Genomic DNA, 18,510 nt, shown 5'->3' on the forward strand with positions numbered 1-18,510 from the left:
GATGGAATTAAAAACATAATAGGCTTTGGAAATTGCATCCAAACTTTCCAAAAACTTCTGAAAGGAGTATGTTGCTTTCATCACTTGCTATTTCACATCAGTTTTCTGAATTGTATTCATAATGACATCTGAGACAAATTGCTTGGTTTAGATCAAGCTTCCAGCTAGTTCTCAAAGGTGAGATACCAACACAACACAAATCACATAGTGCCATGATAAATGGTGATAAGATTGCATTTTAAAAATGTTAATATTTGAATGCTAATACATGACATATTAACCATGCAGATTTTGGGGGGGTGAGTGTTCATCTCTGCATTCACGCCCAGACTAACAAAGTCAGTGATTTTGTTGTTTTGTAGGTTATGTGTGAAACAGTTTGAGCAATCTAAAATTAAATCCTGGTAGGCATGAGCCTACAAAAGAAAGCTACCAAAATTTCAGCAAACGCACAAGGTCACTGAGAGAGCACCGGGTTCCAATTTGGGAATAAAAAAATTATGTCATGCTGTTCAATAGCTAGTTCTCTTCTCAGATCCAGCAAGGCAAAGGGATTTAACTCCTGATTCTCTGCCTTGATACCGATATCAGATAGTTTAACCAACACAGTTATTAATTGAGCACACCAGTTCAATTTAGATTCAAATTGAGGGGCTGACTTTACTGTCGATTACAATGGAAAGAAAAATCTGATGACTTTTATTTTTAACACACAGCTAATCAAATAATCTTCACTTTACGCAAATGTTACATTGCTCCTATAAATTCCACATTTAATGAAATACGTGCTTTGTTTAAAATAAAACTCTTTAAAGATCGTACTCTTTTTACAGCAACAAACAAGCTTTTCTCCTGGAGAATGTTCCATGCAGCGATGCAAGCTGCCAGTCGGTGGGCCGAATGTTCAGAGTGCTCTGGGAATTGACCGATTTAAATCATATCAAGAATGCTGTGGTGGCAACCTTCTTTGACATTTACGAAGACGTAAGTTCCATTTAACTAGATTCCGTACTTAGAACTTTTTACAGAAAATATGAGAGCCAACGTCGGTGAAACTTGAAAGAGATTCATTGAGCAAATGTGAATATTTACTGTCACAGAGTCGTACAGCACGGAAGTACAGGAGTATGGCTGCGCGTACCACCAGACTTAAGAACAGTTTCTACCATCAAGCCTTCAGGCTTCTGAACTCATAAACACATTTCAAATCATATATGTTGATTATTTTTAATATTGTCTTTTTAACTATTTTTAATATTGTCTTTTTACCTTATTAATGTCATTTTTTATCTTATTTATTCTTGGAATATTACTGCTGAGGTGACCCGTTGTCTTGTCAAATACATTTCATTGCACCATTGACCCTGTGCCATCCTACATATGTAAAATAAAAAATATATTATTTATTATTAAATTTAAACAATCTCTTCACCCAAACACATCCTTTACTGACTATGGCAACCCCATATATGCTTATCCCATTTGCCTGCATTAGGCCCATCATCCCTGTAAATCTTTCCTATCCACGTACCTGTCCAAATGTCTTTTAAATGTTGTTATAGTCCCTGCCTCAACTATTTCATCTGGCAACTCATTCCATATACCCACCACCCACCATGTGGGGAGGAGGTTGCCCCTCAGGTACCTATTAAATTTGTCCCTCTCTCCTTAAACCTATACCTCCCTTTTTTGATACCACTATCCTCTCCCCATCTATTCCCCGCGATTTTTGTACAAAATCATCTCTCTATACGATCATCCCTCGGCCTCCTGCGCTCCAAGGAATAAGGTCCTAGCCTGCCCGATCGGTTCGAATGCCTCAGACCCTTATCCTGGCAACATCTTTGGAAATTGCCTTTGTACTCTTTCCAGCTTAATGGCACTTTTAAATGCCACTTTGGCACTTTTAAACTTTCCTATAATGAATATAGTCAAAAGGTACGGTGTGTAACTAATATTTTTTTATTCTTTTAATGGAAGGGCATCTTGGACGTGCTTGTATTGAATGAAAATAAGGCAAACTCCGAATTGACCATCCATGCTTTGCGAAATAACTTTGATGCTGATGCATACTTCGTTAAAGTCATTGGTAAGTATGAACTATCACATCCAGGTTATGAATATTTATTCAGCAGTTTTGAACTCGTTGTTTTGAAGCTAATTGTTATCAAATTAAAGTAAAATAGCTCATAGATAATTAAAACTTCATTTTAAGATTGCTGATTAGTCGGTATTGCAATGGAATGAAACCAATGAGCATAGCATTGATTTTGGTGGAATAATGAAGGTACAATTTTCAATTCCCAGGGCTGCTTTTCACAGAGATTAGTTATTGCACAGTTGAAATATCGTCATTTTTCTTTTCTCAGTCACGGGCCACATTAAAATACCAGTCGATTTATTCACAAAATGCTGGAATAACTCAGCAGGTCAGGCAGCATCTCGGGAGAGAAGGAATGGGTGACGTTTCGGGTCGAGACCCTTCTTCAGACTGATGTCAGGGGGGCGGGACAAAGGAAGGATATAGGTGGAGACAGGAAGATAGAGGGAGATCTGGGAAGGGGGAGGGGAAGGGAGGGACAGAGGGACTATCTAAAGTTGGAGAAGTCGACGTTCATACCACTGGGCTGCAAACTGCCCAGGCGAAATATGAGGTGCTGTTCCTCCAATTTCCGGTGGGCCTCACTATGGCACTGGAGGAGGCCCATGACAGAAAGGTCAGACTGGGAATGGGAGGGGGAGTTGAAGTGCTCGGCCACCGGGAGATCAGTTTTGTTAATGCGGACCGAGCGCAGGTGTTCAGCGAAGCGATCGCCGAGCCTGCGCTTGGTTTCGCCGATGTAAATGAGTTGACATCTAGAGCAGCGGATGCAATAGATGAGGTTGGAGGAGGTGCAGGTGAACCTTTGTCTCACCTGGAAAGACTGTTTGGGTCCTTGGTTGGAGTTGAGGTGGGAGGTAAAGGGACAGGTGTTGCATCTCGTGCGGTTGCAGGGGAAAGTGCCCGGGGTTGGGGTGGTTTGGGTAGGAAGGGACGAGTGGACCAGGGAGTTACGGAGGGAACGGTCTCTGCGGAACGCAGAGAGGGGAGGGGATGGGAAGATATGGCCAGTGGTGGGGTCCCGTTGTAGGTGACGGAAATGTTGGTGGATGATATGTTGGATCCGCTGGCTGGTGGGGTGGAAGGTGAGAACGAGGGGGATTCTGTCCTTGTTGCGAGTGGGGGGAGGGGGAGCAAGAGAGGAGCTGCGGGATGTAGAGGAGACCCTAGTGAGAGCCTCATCTATAATGGAGGAGGGGAAGCCCCGTTTCCTGAAGAACGAGGACATCTCGGAAGCCCTAGTGTGAAACACCTCATCCCGGGCGCAGATGCGGCGTAGACTGAGGAATTGGGAGTAGGGGGATAGACTTTTTGCAGGGGACCGGGTGGGAAGAAGTGTAGTCCAGATAGCTGTGCGAGTCAGTGGGTTTATAGTAAATGTCCGTCACTAGTCTGTCTCCTGTGATGGAGATGGTGAGGTCCAGAAACGGGAGGGAGATGTCGGAGATAGTCCAGGTATATTTAAGGGCAGGATGGAAATTGGAGGTGAATTCGTTTGCTCCAAATTTGGAAAATTTATTCATTTCTAAACCCTTACTTCAAAGTAGAAAACATTTTAACTGAACTGGAAATTAGGATATTGGTAAATTCTGGATACAAATTTAAGTATGTTGTCCACTCCAGTAAAACCTTGCCTATTTTGCATTGGCATGAACTGATGGCCACTATTACCCTTCCCCTATTCTAACGATGCAGACAGAACAAACTGCAGGTGCTAGAATGTAGAGCTACCTGTTGAAGAGACTCGATGGCAGTATCTGTTGTGGGGAGGTGGTTTCAGGTCAAAACCATGCATCAAGAGTGGAGAGGAAAGATGGCCAGTATAAAGAGGAAAGGTCACAGGGAAAAGCACCAAGGGTCAGGGGGGTGGTTTAGCTCCCTGTATTGCAGTGAGTACAGGCTTGCTTTCAGATATGCTTGGGAAACAAGTCAGTAAAGTTTTGAGAACAGTGCAATTTAACATTTACACTTGACTCGTCCCCTCACCATCCAAGGATTTGATGCTCAGATCTTGTAGGGATATGAACTAGATTTTTTTTTTTAATTAATATAATTTGTGATCTCAAAAAATTGAAGCTCTTGAAGATTTATGCAAATTCACGATAATCACATCATATATAATCAATAGATTGATTAGAAATAAGAGGTTAACAAATGTGAACGCATATTGGAACATTCCTGTGTTTCCCAAGCGAGAGTTATTTAGTAATTGAGGCATTTCTATTAACCATGATATTCTATAGACGAGAGTCCATAAACTTGAAATAGCTCCAAAATCACGATGAAGGATAATTTTGGATTCGGAACAGATGTTTTGCATGTGTGTCAAAGAGAATGCGATGAAATTAATTGATAGTTTCAGACCTCAGCAATTCTTTGACTTGTTGATGTGACCTGAAGAGAATATTATATATATTATTTTGAACTGCTGTTCAAGAAGAACTTTTATTATTTCCTTTATGTCTGTGTTAGATGTCGACAGCACATTGCAAAAATCTGATTCAACATTGTTGATTTCAAATTGGTACAATTCTATTAATTGTTAGAATGTATACATTATTTATTCACAAAATGCTGGAGTAACTCAGCAGGTCAGGCAGCATCTCGGGAGAGAAGGAATGGGTGACGTTTCGGATCGAGACCCTTCTTCAGACTGATGAAGGGTCTCGACCCGAAACGTCACCCATTCCTTCTCTCCCGAGATGCTGCCTGACCTGCTGAGTTACTCCAGCATTTTGTGAATAAATCGATTTGTACCAGCATCTGCAGTTATTTTCGCATACATTATTTATTTGTGTGACCTCACTAAATAACAGCACTTATAGCCCTTACCTAAGTTTCCTTGAGCATAATATTTAGTTTTTTATTATTGTCATGTATAGCGAGGTACTGAGAAAAGCTTTGTTTGCATGCTATCCAAACACATCAGATAATACTATACATACAGTGCCCTCCCTAATGTTTTGGACAAAGACCCATCATTTATTTATTTGTCTCTGAACTCCACAATTTGAGATTTGTAATAGAAAATATCACATTTTCTATTAAAGTGGTTAAAGTGCACATTGTCAGATTTTAATAAAGGCTGTTTTTAAACATTTTGGTTTCACCATGTAGAAATTACAGCAGTGATTATACATAGAGGTGAGTCAGACAGTACCCTAGCTTATGGAAGGGCTGTTTAGAAGCCTGATAACAGGAAGAAGCTGTCCCGGGGTCTGGTGGTGCACGCTTTCGAGCTTCTGTGCTTTCTGCCGGATGGGAGCAAAAAGAAGGAATGACTAGGGTGGAACGTCTTTGATTTTGTTGGCTGCTTTTCCAAAACAGTGTGAAGTGTATAGATAGAGTCCGATCTGTGTGATGAACCGTGTTCTTAAACTGCTGATGTTTTTCTAATGAAGATACTCCCAAGGTGCTCAAAGGAAGAAAGTCCAATAATTGAGACTGGTGACAGTGAAGTACCAGTGATACATTTCCAATGCAGGTCTTGGAGCAGAATATGCAGGTGATGTTGTTCGTGGCTGCCTGCAGTCCGTGTCCTTTGGGTGGAAATGGAGGGATTTGGGAAGTCTTGTCACTGACAAAGCCGACCATTATTGACCACTTCCCTTTTGGAATTACACCGTGAACCACTGCACTTCATCTGGGATAGATACCCCACAATACTGTTGAAGTGAAAATTCTAGGTCTCTTAGCGACAATGAAGAAATAGCAAAATATTTGCAAATCACGGTGGTGCGCAGCTTGGAGAGGAACTTGAACTCGAAGGTGTTCCCATGCACTTGTTCCCCCCGTCTTTCTTGGTGGTAGGTTTGAAAGGCTGCTTTGGGTAGCCCGAGCATATAACCACACTGCATTTAATAGACGGTGCACAATGCAACCTTTATGTTAAGGTGGAGTACTAATCTTGTAGTTCTCTGGCAACATCTAGATTGGCATTCCATCCTTTTACTTCAATGAAAAGAAAGAATAGGGTAGACCTGGATTCATGATAGGAACATCGAGATTAGTCTACTGGAGTTCTTTAGGGATAGATTTAGTTGGGAGGATCCTGTTGATGCCGTATTGGATTCGAGGAGCACGAGGAGGCTACTGAATAAGGTTAGGAAAATAGAATTGGGTTACTATACTAGTGTTGATTGCGAGTTGGTTAACAGAAAACAGGAATAAATGGGTCCTTTTCAGCTTGGGCTGTGAATAGTTGGATACAATGTGATCATGCTTGGCTTCCAGCAAATCGCAGACTAAATAGATGATTTAGCTGGGGGTTGGAGTGTAACAATTCCAGATTTGCTAGTTTTATGAAGCTAAGTGGGAATATGAGTAGTGACAAGGGTACAAGAGGCTTCAAAAGGGAGAAAAATAAGATGAATAAATGCACACAACATGGGAGATGTACTACAGTGGGGATGAATGTGAGACTAGCGCTTAAGTAAAGAAAACAGAAATACTGATTATTTTTTGAACTGAGATTGCGATTCTCTTACTCTTAATTCAACCTCATTTTGGTTAATCCGTTGTACTTTAATCTTTCTTTACACTACTTGGATTTTACAGGGCAATCCTGCACCGTTCTGCTGCGTTTCACTCCTCGTATTTATTATTACTGGATGAACGCGGTTTATTTTGTGAGCTGCATGCGAACAAGTAATTTCATTGCACCCTGGTGTATACTACTATAAACTAATCTCATCTAACTAATTTGATCAAAGGGGCATGGGTGTCTTTGTACACTTCACTGAAAGCTAGCATGCAGGTCCAAAGGCAAATAAGAAAAATGAATGATATGTTGCCCTTTATTGCCAGGGATTTGGAATACAATTATACAGGACTTTAGTGTGATTATCTCATAGGTCTTGTACAACTATCATCTATTTAGCTAAAAAAGAATACTTGCAGTAGTGGGAGTACAACAAAGATTTACTGGAATCTGGGGTGCCAGGTCTGTTACATCGGTTATAAGAGAGATTGCCAAAGCTATGTTTCAATTCTGTAAAGTTTAGAAGATGGAGTGATGACCTGTTTGGCCCAGACAAAATTCTTAGAGGGCACAACAGTGTAGAAATATAGGATGTTACCCCTGCTGAGGAGCATAGAACTTAAAGGTTACAGTCTCAAAATGAAAGGTTTTTTAACGTATCTTTTTCCACTCAGTAGGTGGTGAATCATTGCAGTTCTTTCCCCCGAGGGTTGATCTTGAATGCTTAATCAATAAAACAGAGATCAGCGCATTTTTGCACATTCAAGGAATCTAGAGGTTGTGCAGGGAAATGGGGGTAGATTAGACATGATCTTGTTGAATGGCAGAGTTCACTGAAGGGATCGACAACCTATTCCTGCTATTTCCTTTGTTCTTATGAGTTACTTGAGTAAAAATAATCCTTATTTAATATATGCAGCTTCACTTACAGAATCACTGAACATCTTGACTAAAGAGTTGCAATCGCTAATAGTCCAGGTGCCTTATTAGATTCAGTTTGGATCGCTAAGAAACAGCAAAGGTGATAAAACATTGATAGGGGTTTTTTTGATGGTTATAATGTTGGGTGAGCTATACACAATAGATTAGAGAGATTAGAGATCAACAACAAATAAATATACAATAAATAACAATGTTATTTGGGATGGCACGGTGGCGCAGCGGTAGAGTTACTGCCTTACAGCACTTACAGCGCCAGAGACCCTTGTTCGATCCTAGCTGCGGGTGATTGTCTGAATGGAGTATGTACGTTCTCCCCGTGACCTGCGTGGGTTTTCTCCGAGAACTTCGGTTTCCTCCCACATTCCAAAGACGTCCAGGTTTGTAGGTTAATTGGCTTGGTATAAATTTAAAAATTGTCCCTAACATTGAATAGTGTTAATGTGTGGGGATCGCTGGTCCGTGCGGACTCGGTGGACCGAAGGGCCTGTTTCCGCTCTGTATCTCTGAACCCTACTAAATGTTATTTTCAATGATAGTGCAAAAACCAAAGTACGTAGAGCAACCATAGCAGTACCCAACTATGTGTTTTGTGTTGAGGTAAGATTGTGGTTATGATTCTGCATTTTAGATCAAGAACTTGATGGTTGATGGGAAGAAGCTTTTTCGTGAACCAGAAGGTAACGTTCTCAGGCTCCTGTATCATCATCCCAATGGTAGCAGCAAGAAGACAGAATGGCCAGGATGGTGTGGGTCTTTGATATTACCTATCTTCCTGAGGCAGTGCTTCCTGTAGATCTCATTGCCGATGACCTGGCACTGTCCACCACCCACTGCAGGCTCCTTCATTCTTGAGTGTTCAAATTCCAAACCAGGCTGGGTTGCAGCCAGTCGTGATGCTCTTCAGTGTACGTCTGTAGAGGTTTGGGAGCGCATTCGGCAACCTCCTGCTCACGCATCTGAAGGAGTAGAGGCGTTGGGGAGCTTTCTTTATGAATGCATCGATATGTTGGACCAGGACAGATCATCAAAGAAGTGAACTCCCAGGATTTAGCAGCTGTTGACCCTCTCCTCTGTTGTCCCACCAATGAAAAACAGGTGCATGATCCCACAGCTTTCCCTTTTTGAAGTCAACACTCAACTGCATGGTTTTGCTAAAGTTTAACGGTTCAAAGGGATTTTTTTGTCAAGTGTACCAATTAAAGTACAGTGAAACTCGATTGATCAAGATTGGTGTTCTGGCACCACTTGACCAGATTATCGATCTAAGTTCTGAACTCTGACTTGTCAATACCTATAATTTGTCCAATGACAGCGGTAACATCAGAGAATTTAAATGAGTATTGGAGCAGTGCTTGGCCACTCAGTCACAGTGTTCTTAGGAAGTGGGCAACTCTGTAAGGCAGTGCTTATTGCTTATACCAAGTTGTCCCAAGGGCATGTGTCAATGCAATGGTTTGGGAATGGGGTAATGTACACATCCACATTAAAGGACATTAATGATGTCAGAGAACATAGAGCAGGGGATAGAACATGAGCCCTGAGGAGTCCCTGTGCTGAAGGTCAGTGAGGAGGCGATATTGTTGTCAATCCGTACTGATTGAGGTTAACCAATGAGGAAGTTGAGATCCAGTTACATAGGGAGGAGCGCTGTAAAAATGTCATCACAATATGTGAGTGCCATTGGGTTGGTCGTCGTTGAGGCATGTCGCCTCGCTCTCCTTGGGCACTGGTATTACGAATGTCCTTTTAAAGCAGTGGAGACCTCAGAACGTAGTGGATAGAGGTTGAAAATGTATGCAATTTTGTGTCTATCTTCGGTGTAAACCAGCATCTGCAGTTTCTTCCTACACATGGAAGCCAGCATCTGCAGTCTGAGGAAGGGTCCCGACCCGAAACGTCATCCATTCCTCCTCTCCAGAGATGCTGCCTGTCCCGCTGAGTTACTCCAGCTTTTTGTGTCTATCTTTGGTTTAAACCAGCATTTGCAGTTCCTTCTTACACATCTGCAGTTCCTTCGTACAAATGAGATATCTACCACTAGGTTGATGAATCATCTTGCCGCGTGATTTTGAAGATCGGATCTCAATTCTTTGATGTCTTGGGAAATATTTATCCTTCAACTAAAATCTGGGGAAAATAGATTATACAGTTTCCACTGCTGTTTATGGACTTTAGCTGTGCACAAATTGGTTTCTGCCGTTCATAAACCATTTTGGGACATCCTGATTCACTTTGAACATTATATGAATGAACATGTGCATTTGATTAATTTAATATGTATTCATGACATAAATTAATTCACTATTGCAATGAGTGCTTGAGTCACTGTTAATAGCACTCAACTAATATTATCTTTATAAACTATTTTCAAATTCTCACTTGCAGTACGGAACTTTCACTCTAGATTACAGAGCTGAATATCTTTAAATTTGATTGTAACCACCTTTCCTTTATTTCTTGAGGTTAGTTGTTTGCTTTAAATGGCAAAATTCCTTTGCCCGTAGTTACAGATAATCTGTACTACAGCTTCACCTCTTGATTAAGAAAGTCTAAAATTCAAAGCTATAACTTTGAGGTGCTATATATAGGTGCTAAATATTTTGTATAGTCGTGTAAGAAGTGTAAGGTCATAGGGAATCGGAGTAGAAATAGGCCATTCGGCCCATCAAGTCTACTCCACCATTCAACCATGGCTGATCTATTTCCTTCCTAACCCCGTTCTCCTGCCTTCTCCCCATAACCTCTGACACCTGTACTAATCAAGAATCTATCTATCTCTGCCTTAAAAATATTCACTGACGGCCTCCACAGCCTTCTATGGCAAAGAATTCCACAGATTCACCACCCTCTGACTAAAGAAATTTCTCTTCATCTCCTTCCTAATAGAACGTCCTTTAATTCTGAGGCTATGACCTCTGGTTCTAGACTCTCCCACTAGTGGAAACATCCTCTCCCCATCCACTCTATCCAAGCCTTTAACTATTCTGTATGTTTCAATGAGGTCCCCCCCTCATTCTTCTAAACTCCAGTGAGTACAGGCCTAGTGCCGACAAAAGCCCATCATAGGTTAGATATGATTGTTAATGTTGTACAACAGATAGTGCTTTCTGCACTCGAAGAAACTGAGAGATAAATTCTCACTGTGATATGTTTTGAAATGGAGTACAGTACATTTTGAGGATAGCAACTGGAAATGAGATTGAATGCTGTTAAATTGCCATAGAAATCTAAACTCCTCGTTAATGTCCTTTTAATGTGGATTTGCACATTATTCCATTCCCAAACCGTGGCATTGACTCTTCATGCCCTTGGGACAACGTAGCATAAGCAGTAAGCACTGCCTTAAAGAGTTGTCCGCATCCTAAGGATACTGAATGTTTAATGCCTCTGAACGATCAGAATATTCTTGGAATAAATTGCAATGATAATTGTTGAACTAAAGCTGAATTTATTGAACCATTTCTAGTGAAGATCACCACTTGTGTTAATGCTGATGTTAATTATTACCTTCACTGGAAATGGTTCCACAAATTCAGTTGAATACTTGGTATATCAAATTTCTGGTTAGTTATCACCACTTACATTAATGCTGATATTAATATTATTTATTTCATAATATCCTTTTACTCTGGTTTGTTTCTTATCAATGCAGTAACTACTCTTCTAAAGCAAATTGCCACCAAATTTGATTTGCTCCTATAAAACTTTTTTTTTAATTTGAAGAGTTGATTATATATGATGATTCAGCTAGCTTGTAGGTTTCATAATTTCCTGACAATAGCCATCTAATGTACTCTATTAATATCACTTTTGATCTTTCTTGAATTCTTAATTGCTAGGCTACTGCAAAGCCTACAGCCGAGAGTGATCTGGGATCTGAGTTCTATGATTATCTTGCCAGTTTGGGTTGCCCAATCAATATGCAGATTGAAATCTCCCCAGCAAAATTGCTAATCAGAATCTTAAACCTATCTTAAAAGCATTTAAATTGAGCAGTAATTAACCTCCAAGATTTTTAAAAGCAACACTGTATGTTTGATTGTACTTTTGCAGCATTTATGAAGATATTTTCTTGATTAATTGGATAGTGCCCTACAATACAGTTTTATTGTTCAAAATATGCTTGTTTGGCAAAATATCAGTTTAATGTTCCAAAATTGTGAGCATTCCTGATGAATATATGTGCACATTTTAAATCTGTGTCATATATTACTGTAACAGTATTGTGGGTGGTCAATAGAAAGGATCTAAATTGAAGCCAATAAAATGAACATTGTCTGTTTAAGAAGCAAATGGCTTTTGAAGCCTAATGTGCTGTAATAGATAAGGGGGAATTCTTAAAAGCAACATTTACAAACTTTGAGTCATTAGAGTTAATAGAACATAATAGGCTTCCTTTATATAATCGTTAGTAATTTTCATTACTTTTCTGGTTAATTGAGTTTGAGATTTAAGGAATATTTTGGCATTATTGGAACTTCCTGCCTTTAAAATAGTGAAAATATTATTTCAGTTATTATATCATATCATATCATATCATATCATATCATATCATATATATACAGCCGGAAACAGGCCTTTTCGGCCCACCAAGTCCGTGCCGCCCAGTGATCCCCGTACATTAACACTATCCTACACCCACTAGGGACAATTTTTTACATTTACCCAGCCAATTAACCTACATACCTGTACGTCTTTGGAGTATGGGAGGAAACCGAAGATCTCGGAGAAAACCCACGCAGGTCACGGGGAGAACGTACAAACTCCTTACAGTGCAGCACCCGTAGTCAGGATCGAACCTGAGTCTCCGGCGCTGCATTCGCTGTAAAGCAGCAACTCTACCGCTGCGCTACCGTGCCGCACGTACCGTACGTATATCCATATACGTATATACATATATACATATACATCTTCTCTATACAAAGACTTATTGATGTTAATGTCAGTTTACATCAGTAATTTCTATTGTAAACTAATGGAATTTATAATGAAACCCTTGGAGAATTTATCATGTCATGATTTCACGTAACTGCCAGCAGTTCAATTAGAGAATGATTTTGGATTCCAAATTCTTCCATCTGCATTGCAGAGGATCTTCCACTTTCAGTTAACTACTTACCACTTTACTTTGTTTCTTTAAAAAAAAAATTGATTTCTGAGCTAAAAATGTAGATCAAATGGCTTAGAAGATAGACACAAAATGCTGGAGTAACTCTGGAGAGTTACAAGCAGCATCTCTGGAGAGTAGGAATGGGTGACATTTCAGGTCGAGACCCTTCTTCAGACTTATGTGCTTATGTGCATCTTAGTCATCCTCCATCCAGACATAACTGGAATACATCTTTTTGTTTCATTTCTCACTTACAGAATCTTACTTGGTCAAAATGTATTTCTTCAAAAGTTTTCTATCAACGTCAGCTTTAAGCTCTGCTTTTAACACCAATTGTTTCATTTTGTCTTTAGTTCTCAGTGGATTGTGTTCCAGTGATTGCCCCCGCAAAGTAACAGTAAGTAATGTTTTGTTACCATGTTTAAATAATGTTCATTTTAATGTTGTTGCAAACTTTAAAAGATGGTATTGAATGGGAATGTTTTTTGAAAATTGTTTGACTCATAACATTGCTAAGCATTTCGCTTTTGAAGCATGCATTACTAAGAAATGGGATTCCACTTTACATCATATGAAATTACAATGTAAACGTTATATTAGAACATTTCAAATCTCAAATTATTAAGTAAATGTTCTGGTCGCAATATATGGTCAGATTGTGCTATGTATGTTAAATTGACAGATGGTATGAACAGTTAATGGGTAAAGCTAGTGGAAATGAATCCAATACTAAAATGGCCAACAATTATGCAAAATGCTTTTGTATGTTAACATTTTTCAATTCACTTTGAATAAAGCTAACATTATATATTGAATAGGTTTAATTGTTTTCTCAAATCTGATTTTTTGTTCATTCCAATTATCTAGGGTTAATGTATTTGGATGTGGGGAAATAATCTAATGTGGATCTGTCCTTGTCAAAATAATGGAATCACAATAACTTGTGTTGGTTTCAGAAATGTGAACCATTTCCCATTGGTGATCGGATTGACTGTTTTGTTTTCTTTATATGAAAGATGACATTCCCAATCTATCTCTCGTCTGTAAGGGATAGGAATTCGAGGGGTCAGAATTTCAGAAAACATTCCGCCCTTTTCCCTTGGATTGCAAGGATGATAAAACATTATTATGGCTGTATTGTGGTGAATGTGACCACAAAAATGTTTGACTGACTTTATCATCCTAGAAATTGTCAGCGTTTTACAAAACATAAACTTGACTAATGATAAAGGAATACTTGCATCTTATTTAGCAGTCTACATGTACTTGTTACTGGATTGAAAATATCAATACAGCAGGTTGTTTTTACATCGTTCTGAAGGAACGTGAGACTGACACAGCCAGCTTATTTGCATTACTAGCTACTTTGTGTCTTTCAAATTATTATAAATACAACTCTTTACAAGTGTGTAGATTTGCCTGTTTGAAATTTAATCCTCATTTAATTTCAAACTTAATTAGGTAGAGCTGCTGTCTCACAGCGCTGGAGACCCGGGATCGATCCCGGAGTGCAGTCTGTATGGAGTTTGCACATTCTCCCTGTGACTGCCTGGGTTTCCTCCGGGTTCTCTGGTTTGCTCCCACATCCCAAAGATGTGCGGGTTTGTAGGTTAATTGGTCTCTAAATTGCCCTCAGTGTGTATGCAGTGGATGAAAAGGTGGGATAATGTACAGTAGATGGTCAGCAAGGGTTGCTGTGCCCGTTTCTAAACTAAAACTAATGTAACTAATGTAAAAACAAATGTATTCAGAAAGAAAGAGGCAACGAATGAAATATGATAGCTGGATGCATTGAATGATTTGCTTGAAGTTGTTTACATCAACCCATTGAATATAAAGAATACTTGGCAACAATTGTGGCAAAATATTATACAAATTCTGTGTTGTTAAACTGAAACAAAATCTTTGGTATAAAAAATATTTATGAATGAGGTGTGTAAATTGTAAACCGTAAGTTTCTGCGCAGACCGTTCATGTGGAGAAATGTCAGAGGCAAGATTATATGATAAATGTCTCAAAATTCAATGGACCAATATTCTGAAGATTCTACAAAGAGGGAAATATGGACAGCAAACACTAATTTTCTTCTGTAATGTTCAGTATTCCAGATCAGGACATGGGTGAACAGAATTTAATAGAAAATATGATGAAATTAGATAATGAAAGAAACAGTGTAACGGTTTACTATAACATTCAAATAGGTGCTATTGGTTAAAATGTTAATTGCATTTAGAATGAATCGTAAAAATGACTTAGCATCCCGCTAAATCCTGTGTAGCAAATTTCTTCACTCATCCAAGGTATCTAAAATGAAAAAAGTGACAATGGCCATTAAAGAGCAACTTGCTGCACATCGACCAAAAGTCCGAAACATCATCAGTCCAATCCTTCCCCAGATGCTGCCTGACCCGCTGAATTCCTCCACAACTTTGTGGTATGCTTGTGATTCCATTGGGTCGGTGATTAGATTTTTGTTTGTGACTTTGTTCTTCCATTGACACCTTCCTCCATTGTTGTATCATTGGACGTATTCCCGTGGTGAATTACAACGGTTTGAACGGTGATCTTAGCATGTCTTGTGACCAACAGTGGGTCCCGTGGGCTGTGTTTGCAAAGATGAAATCGGCAAAGCAGGCAATGGAGGCATCCCGATTATGGGAGAGAAAGGTTTGCCACTGCCCAAGCCAGTCCCATTAGAACTAATTTCAGTGTTCCAGTGATTAAATTAATTTTTATCCTTGCTTGTAAATTCAGCATCCTACTCCTATTTCCTTGTGTTCTTGAATAAATAGTTATGCCATTTGTTTATAAAGAAAATATTACACATCAGACTTGCTCTCTGTGGGTAAGCAGATCTCTTTTTGAACTGAACTGACAGCAGATGTGTACTAATTCAGCATTTAATTTAATTCCTGTAATAATCTTTCACTTGAAGTGCATCATAAAAAATGTAGGCGTTCAGTCTATGAAAATGTTGTAAATAACAAAGTTAAATTAGGATTACTATGATGTCTGTGAAATCTTCGAAAGATTTGTGTTGTACCTTGGCTTTTGTCATGGATTAATGTTTACAACAACTGGCAATGAGGGTTTGAATACCCTATGTTAGCATTTGAATTTGTCAACCATATGTGCATTCAGCTCAGCCATCTCTTGGCTTGACAACATGTGGTACTTTTTAGTTGTAGGGAAATTGGGGTTCTGATCAGCTTGTTTCCAACTGAGAATACCTTCTGTCAGTGATGTCACTGCTCATGTATCAAAACAGCAGGGCAACCTGTAACTGTTTTCGTTATGGGAAGAATAAAGCAATCTGTGATGTGTTTCACAAAGGGAAAATAAAATGGAAAAGTTGGTAGTGGTGAAGTAGATATGTACTCAACATGATAGAATATTTGCATGCTGATAAACAAATGCTTCAGCAGAATCAGTCAGTAATGAGTACAGACGTTGGGAGGTGATGTTGCAGTTGTATAAGACATTTAGAGTATTGTGTTCAGTTCTGGGCACCATGTTATAGGAAAGATGTTGTCAATCTGGAAAGGGTACAGAGAAGATTTACGAGGATGTTGCCAGGACTAGAGTGCCTGAGGTAAAGGGAGAGGTTGAGTAGGCTGGGGCACTGTCACTCTATGACCAACCAGTTCTTTTCATTTACTGGTTGAGGTTCCAGCTAGTCAAGAATGTAGTGGAGAAATCATCATGTTACAGAAAGCAAGCCATTAGTTTAAAAAATTCAAAGATCACTTCAGTAATGACAGCATGGATTTGTAAAAGAAATCAAAGTAAAAAAAAACCTCAAATGTTTTAACATCAATGAATTGTTGAGTAACATTGCCGGCATATTGTTTAGGCAATGTGATTTCTTGCATCAGTTTTGAACCAAATTATCTAAACAGTTTCACACTTTGTTTTGATATGTCATGTTACAGAAATCGATTTTCTTTTCTCAATTTACAAACCCTTTAGTCCATTTGATTATTTTTTTTGGTTGATGTGCAGCAGGCTGCTCTTTAATAACGATCATTGTCAGTATTTCTATTTTAAATATCTTGGATGAATAAGGAATTTTATATTCAATATTTCATGCGATGCAAAGTAATGAGGGGCTGTGAATGGTGTAGACAAGAGCTTGAAGTTGGAAGATTGCAAATGCATTCACGTTTAAGTATCAAGTCATTCATTCTGGACACAACAAAGATAATACAAAATATATTTTTAAAGTTAAAAGATGATAAATAGTGTTCGAATAGTGTAATGCCCAAATAGAGTGGACGTGGAGAGGATGTTTCCACTAGTGGGGAGAGTCTAGGACCAGAGGCCATAGCTTCTGAGATGAGGAAAAATGTCTTTAGTCAGAGGGTAGTGAATCTGTGGAATTCATTGGCACAGACAGCTGTGGAGGCCGTCATTTGGCATTTTTAAGGCACAGATTTACAGATTCATGATTAGTAAGGTGTCAGGGTTTATGGGGAGAAGCCAGGAGCATGGGGTTGTGAGGGAAAGATAGATCAACCATGATTGAATGACAGAGTAGACTTGATGGGCTCTTATAACAAGAATCTATAGGAAAATAACTGCAGATGATGGTACAAATCGAAGGTATCACAAAATGCTGGAGTAACTCAGCAGGTCAGGTAGCATCTCAGGAGAGAATGAATGGGTGACGTTTCGGGTCGAGACCCTCTTCAGACTGAAGAAGGGTCTCGACCCGAAACATCACGCATTCCTTCTCTCCTGAGATGCTGCCTGACCTGCTGAGTTACTCCAGCATTTTGTGATACGTAAGAATTTATGATAAACTGGAAGTTGTGGAGTGGGGAAGAAATTATGAATCCAAGTATATAAACGATAAGAAGTGGTATATGAAAAGGCTTTGGAGGGTACAAATAGCACTGCATAACGTTAAACTAAGAGATTACATTCAGAAACAAAATAAGGAAATACTTTTTTTTACAAAGAATAATGGAAAATAAAATGTTTTTGGTCATATATGGAAAAAACTTCCTACGGTACCTGAAAATCATCCCCTCTGTATAACACTAACTGTTATAATGTCGTAGTCTAGTAGTCATAATGAGCCATTCTGCGTGTTGAATTGATTTCCTAATTGAGAATCAAATTAGGAAACATCTTTATTAGAGGGTATTAGCTACAGGAAGACTCTGGAGAGAAGGAATGGTGACGTTTCGGGTCGAGACCCTTCAGTCTGAAGATAATTTTCAGGTGCCTTTGGAAGAGTTTTTTCATATATGACCAAAATCATTATTTTATTTTGTTTTAAAACTCCTCAATTTTATATGTAAGGGAATACAAATGTAGCGGATTAAACCTTTTCATAACAATTAAACTCCACAATGTTGAACCTATGGCCATCTTTCTTCCTTTGCCGTGCTCAAAACTGAATGGAGTATTCCAAACTGGGCTCTATACAACTGTCTCATAACATTCCAGCCCCTTGAAAGAAAGACCAATATGTTATTAGTCTTTTATAGATTAATAGTTTTTTTTAAATCTGCACACCTCTTCTTATCGTTTATATACTTGGACTCATAATTTCTTCCCCGCTCCACAATTTTCAGTTTATCATAAATTCTTAAATTATAAGAGCCCATCAAGTCTACTCTGTCATTCAATCATGGTCGATCTATCTTTCCCTCGTTAATGCATTTGTCATCTTCCAACTTCCCGCTCTTGTCTACACCATTCACTGCCCCTCATTACTTAGCATCACATGAAATATTGAATATAAAATTCCTTATTCAGTCTGAAGAAGGGTCTCGACCCGAAATGTCACCCTCCCATTCCTTCTCTCCAGAGATGCTACCTGTCCCGCTGAGTTAGTCCAGCATTTTGTGTCTACCTTCGATTTAAATC

The 18,510-nt window shown here is 39.1% G+C and overlaps 1 protein-coding gene across 1 annotated transcript in view; it reads left to right on the forward strand.

Moving 5' to 3' along the window:
- Window positions 1-18,510, forward strand: part of itfg1 (integrin alpha FG-GAP repeat containing 1) — a 92,699-nt gene that overhangs the window by 46,964 nt on the left and 27,225 nt on the right. Inside the window, 3 exon segments of the mRNA XM_078400432.1 lie at window positions 834-984; window positions 1,981-2,089; window positions 12,987-13,030. Coding sequence (XP_078256558.1) covers window positions 834-984; window positions 1,981-2,089; window positions 12,987-13,030 — 304 coding nt within the window.

Source organism: Rhinoraja longicauda, chromosome 6, assembly GCF_053455715.1.
Source record: "Rhinoraja longicauda isolate Sanriku21f chromosome 6, sRhiLon1.1, whole genome shotgun sequence".
Taxonomy (NCBI): Eukaryota; Metazoa; Chordata; class Chondrichthyes; order Rajiformes; family Arhynchobatidae; genus Rhinoraja; species Rhinoraja longicauda.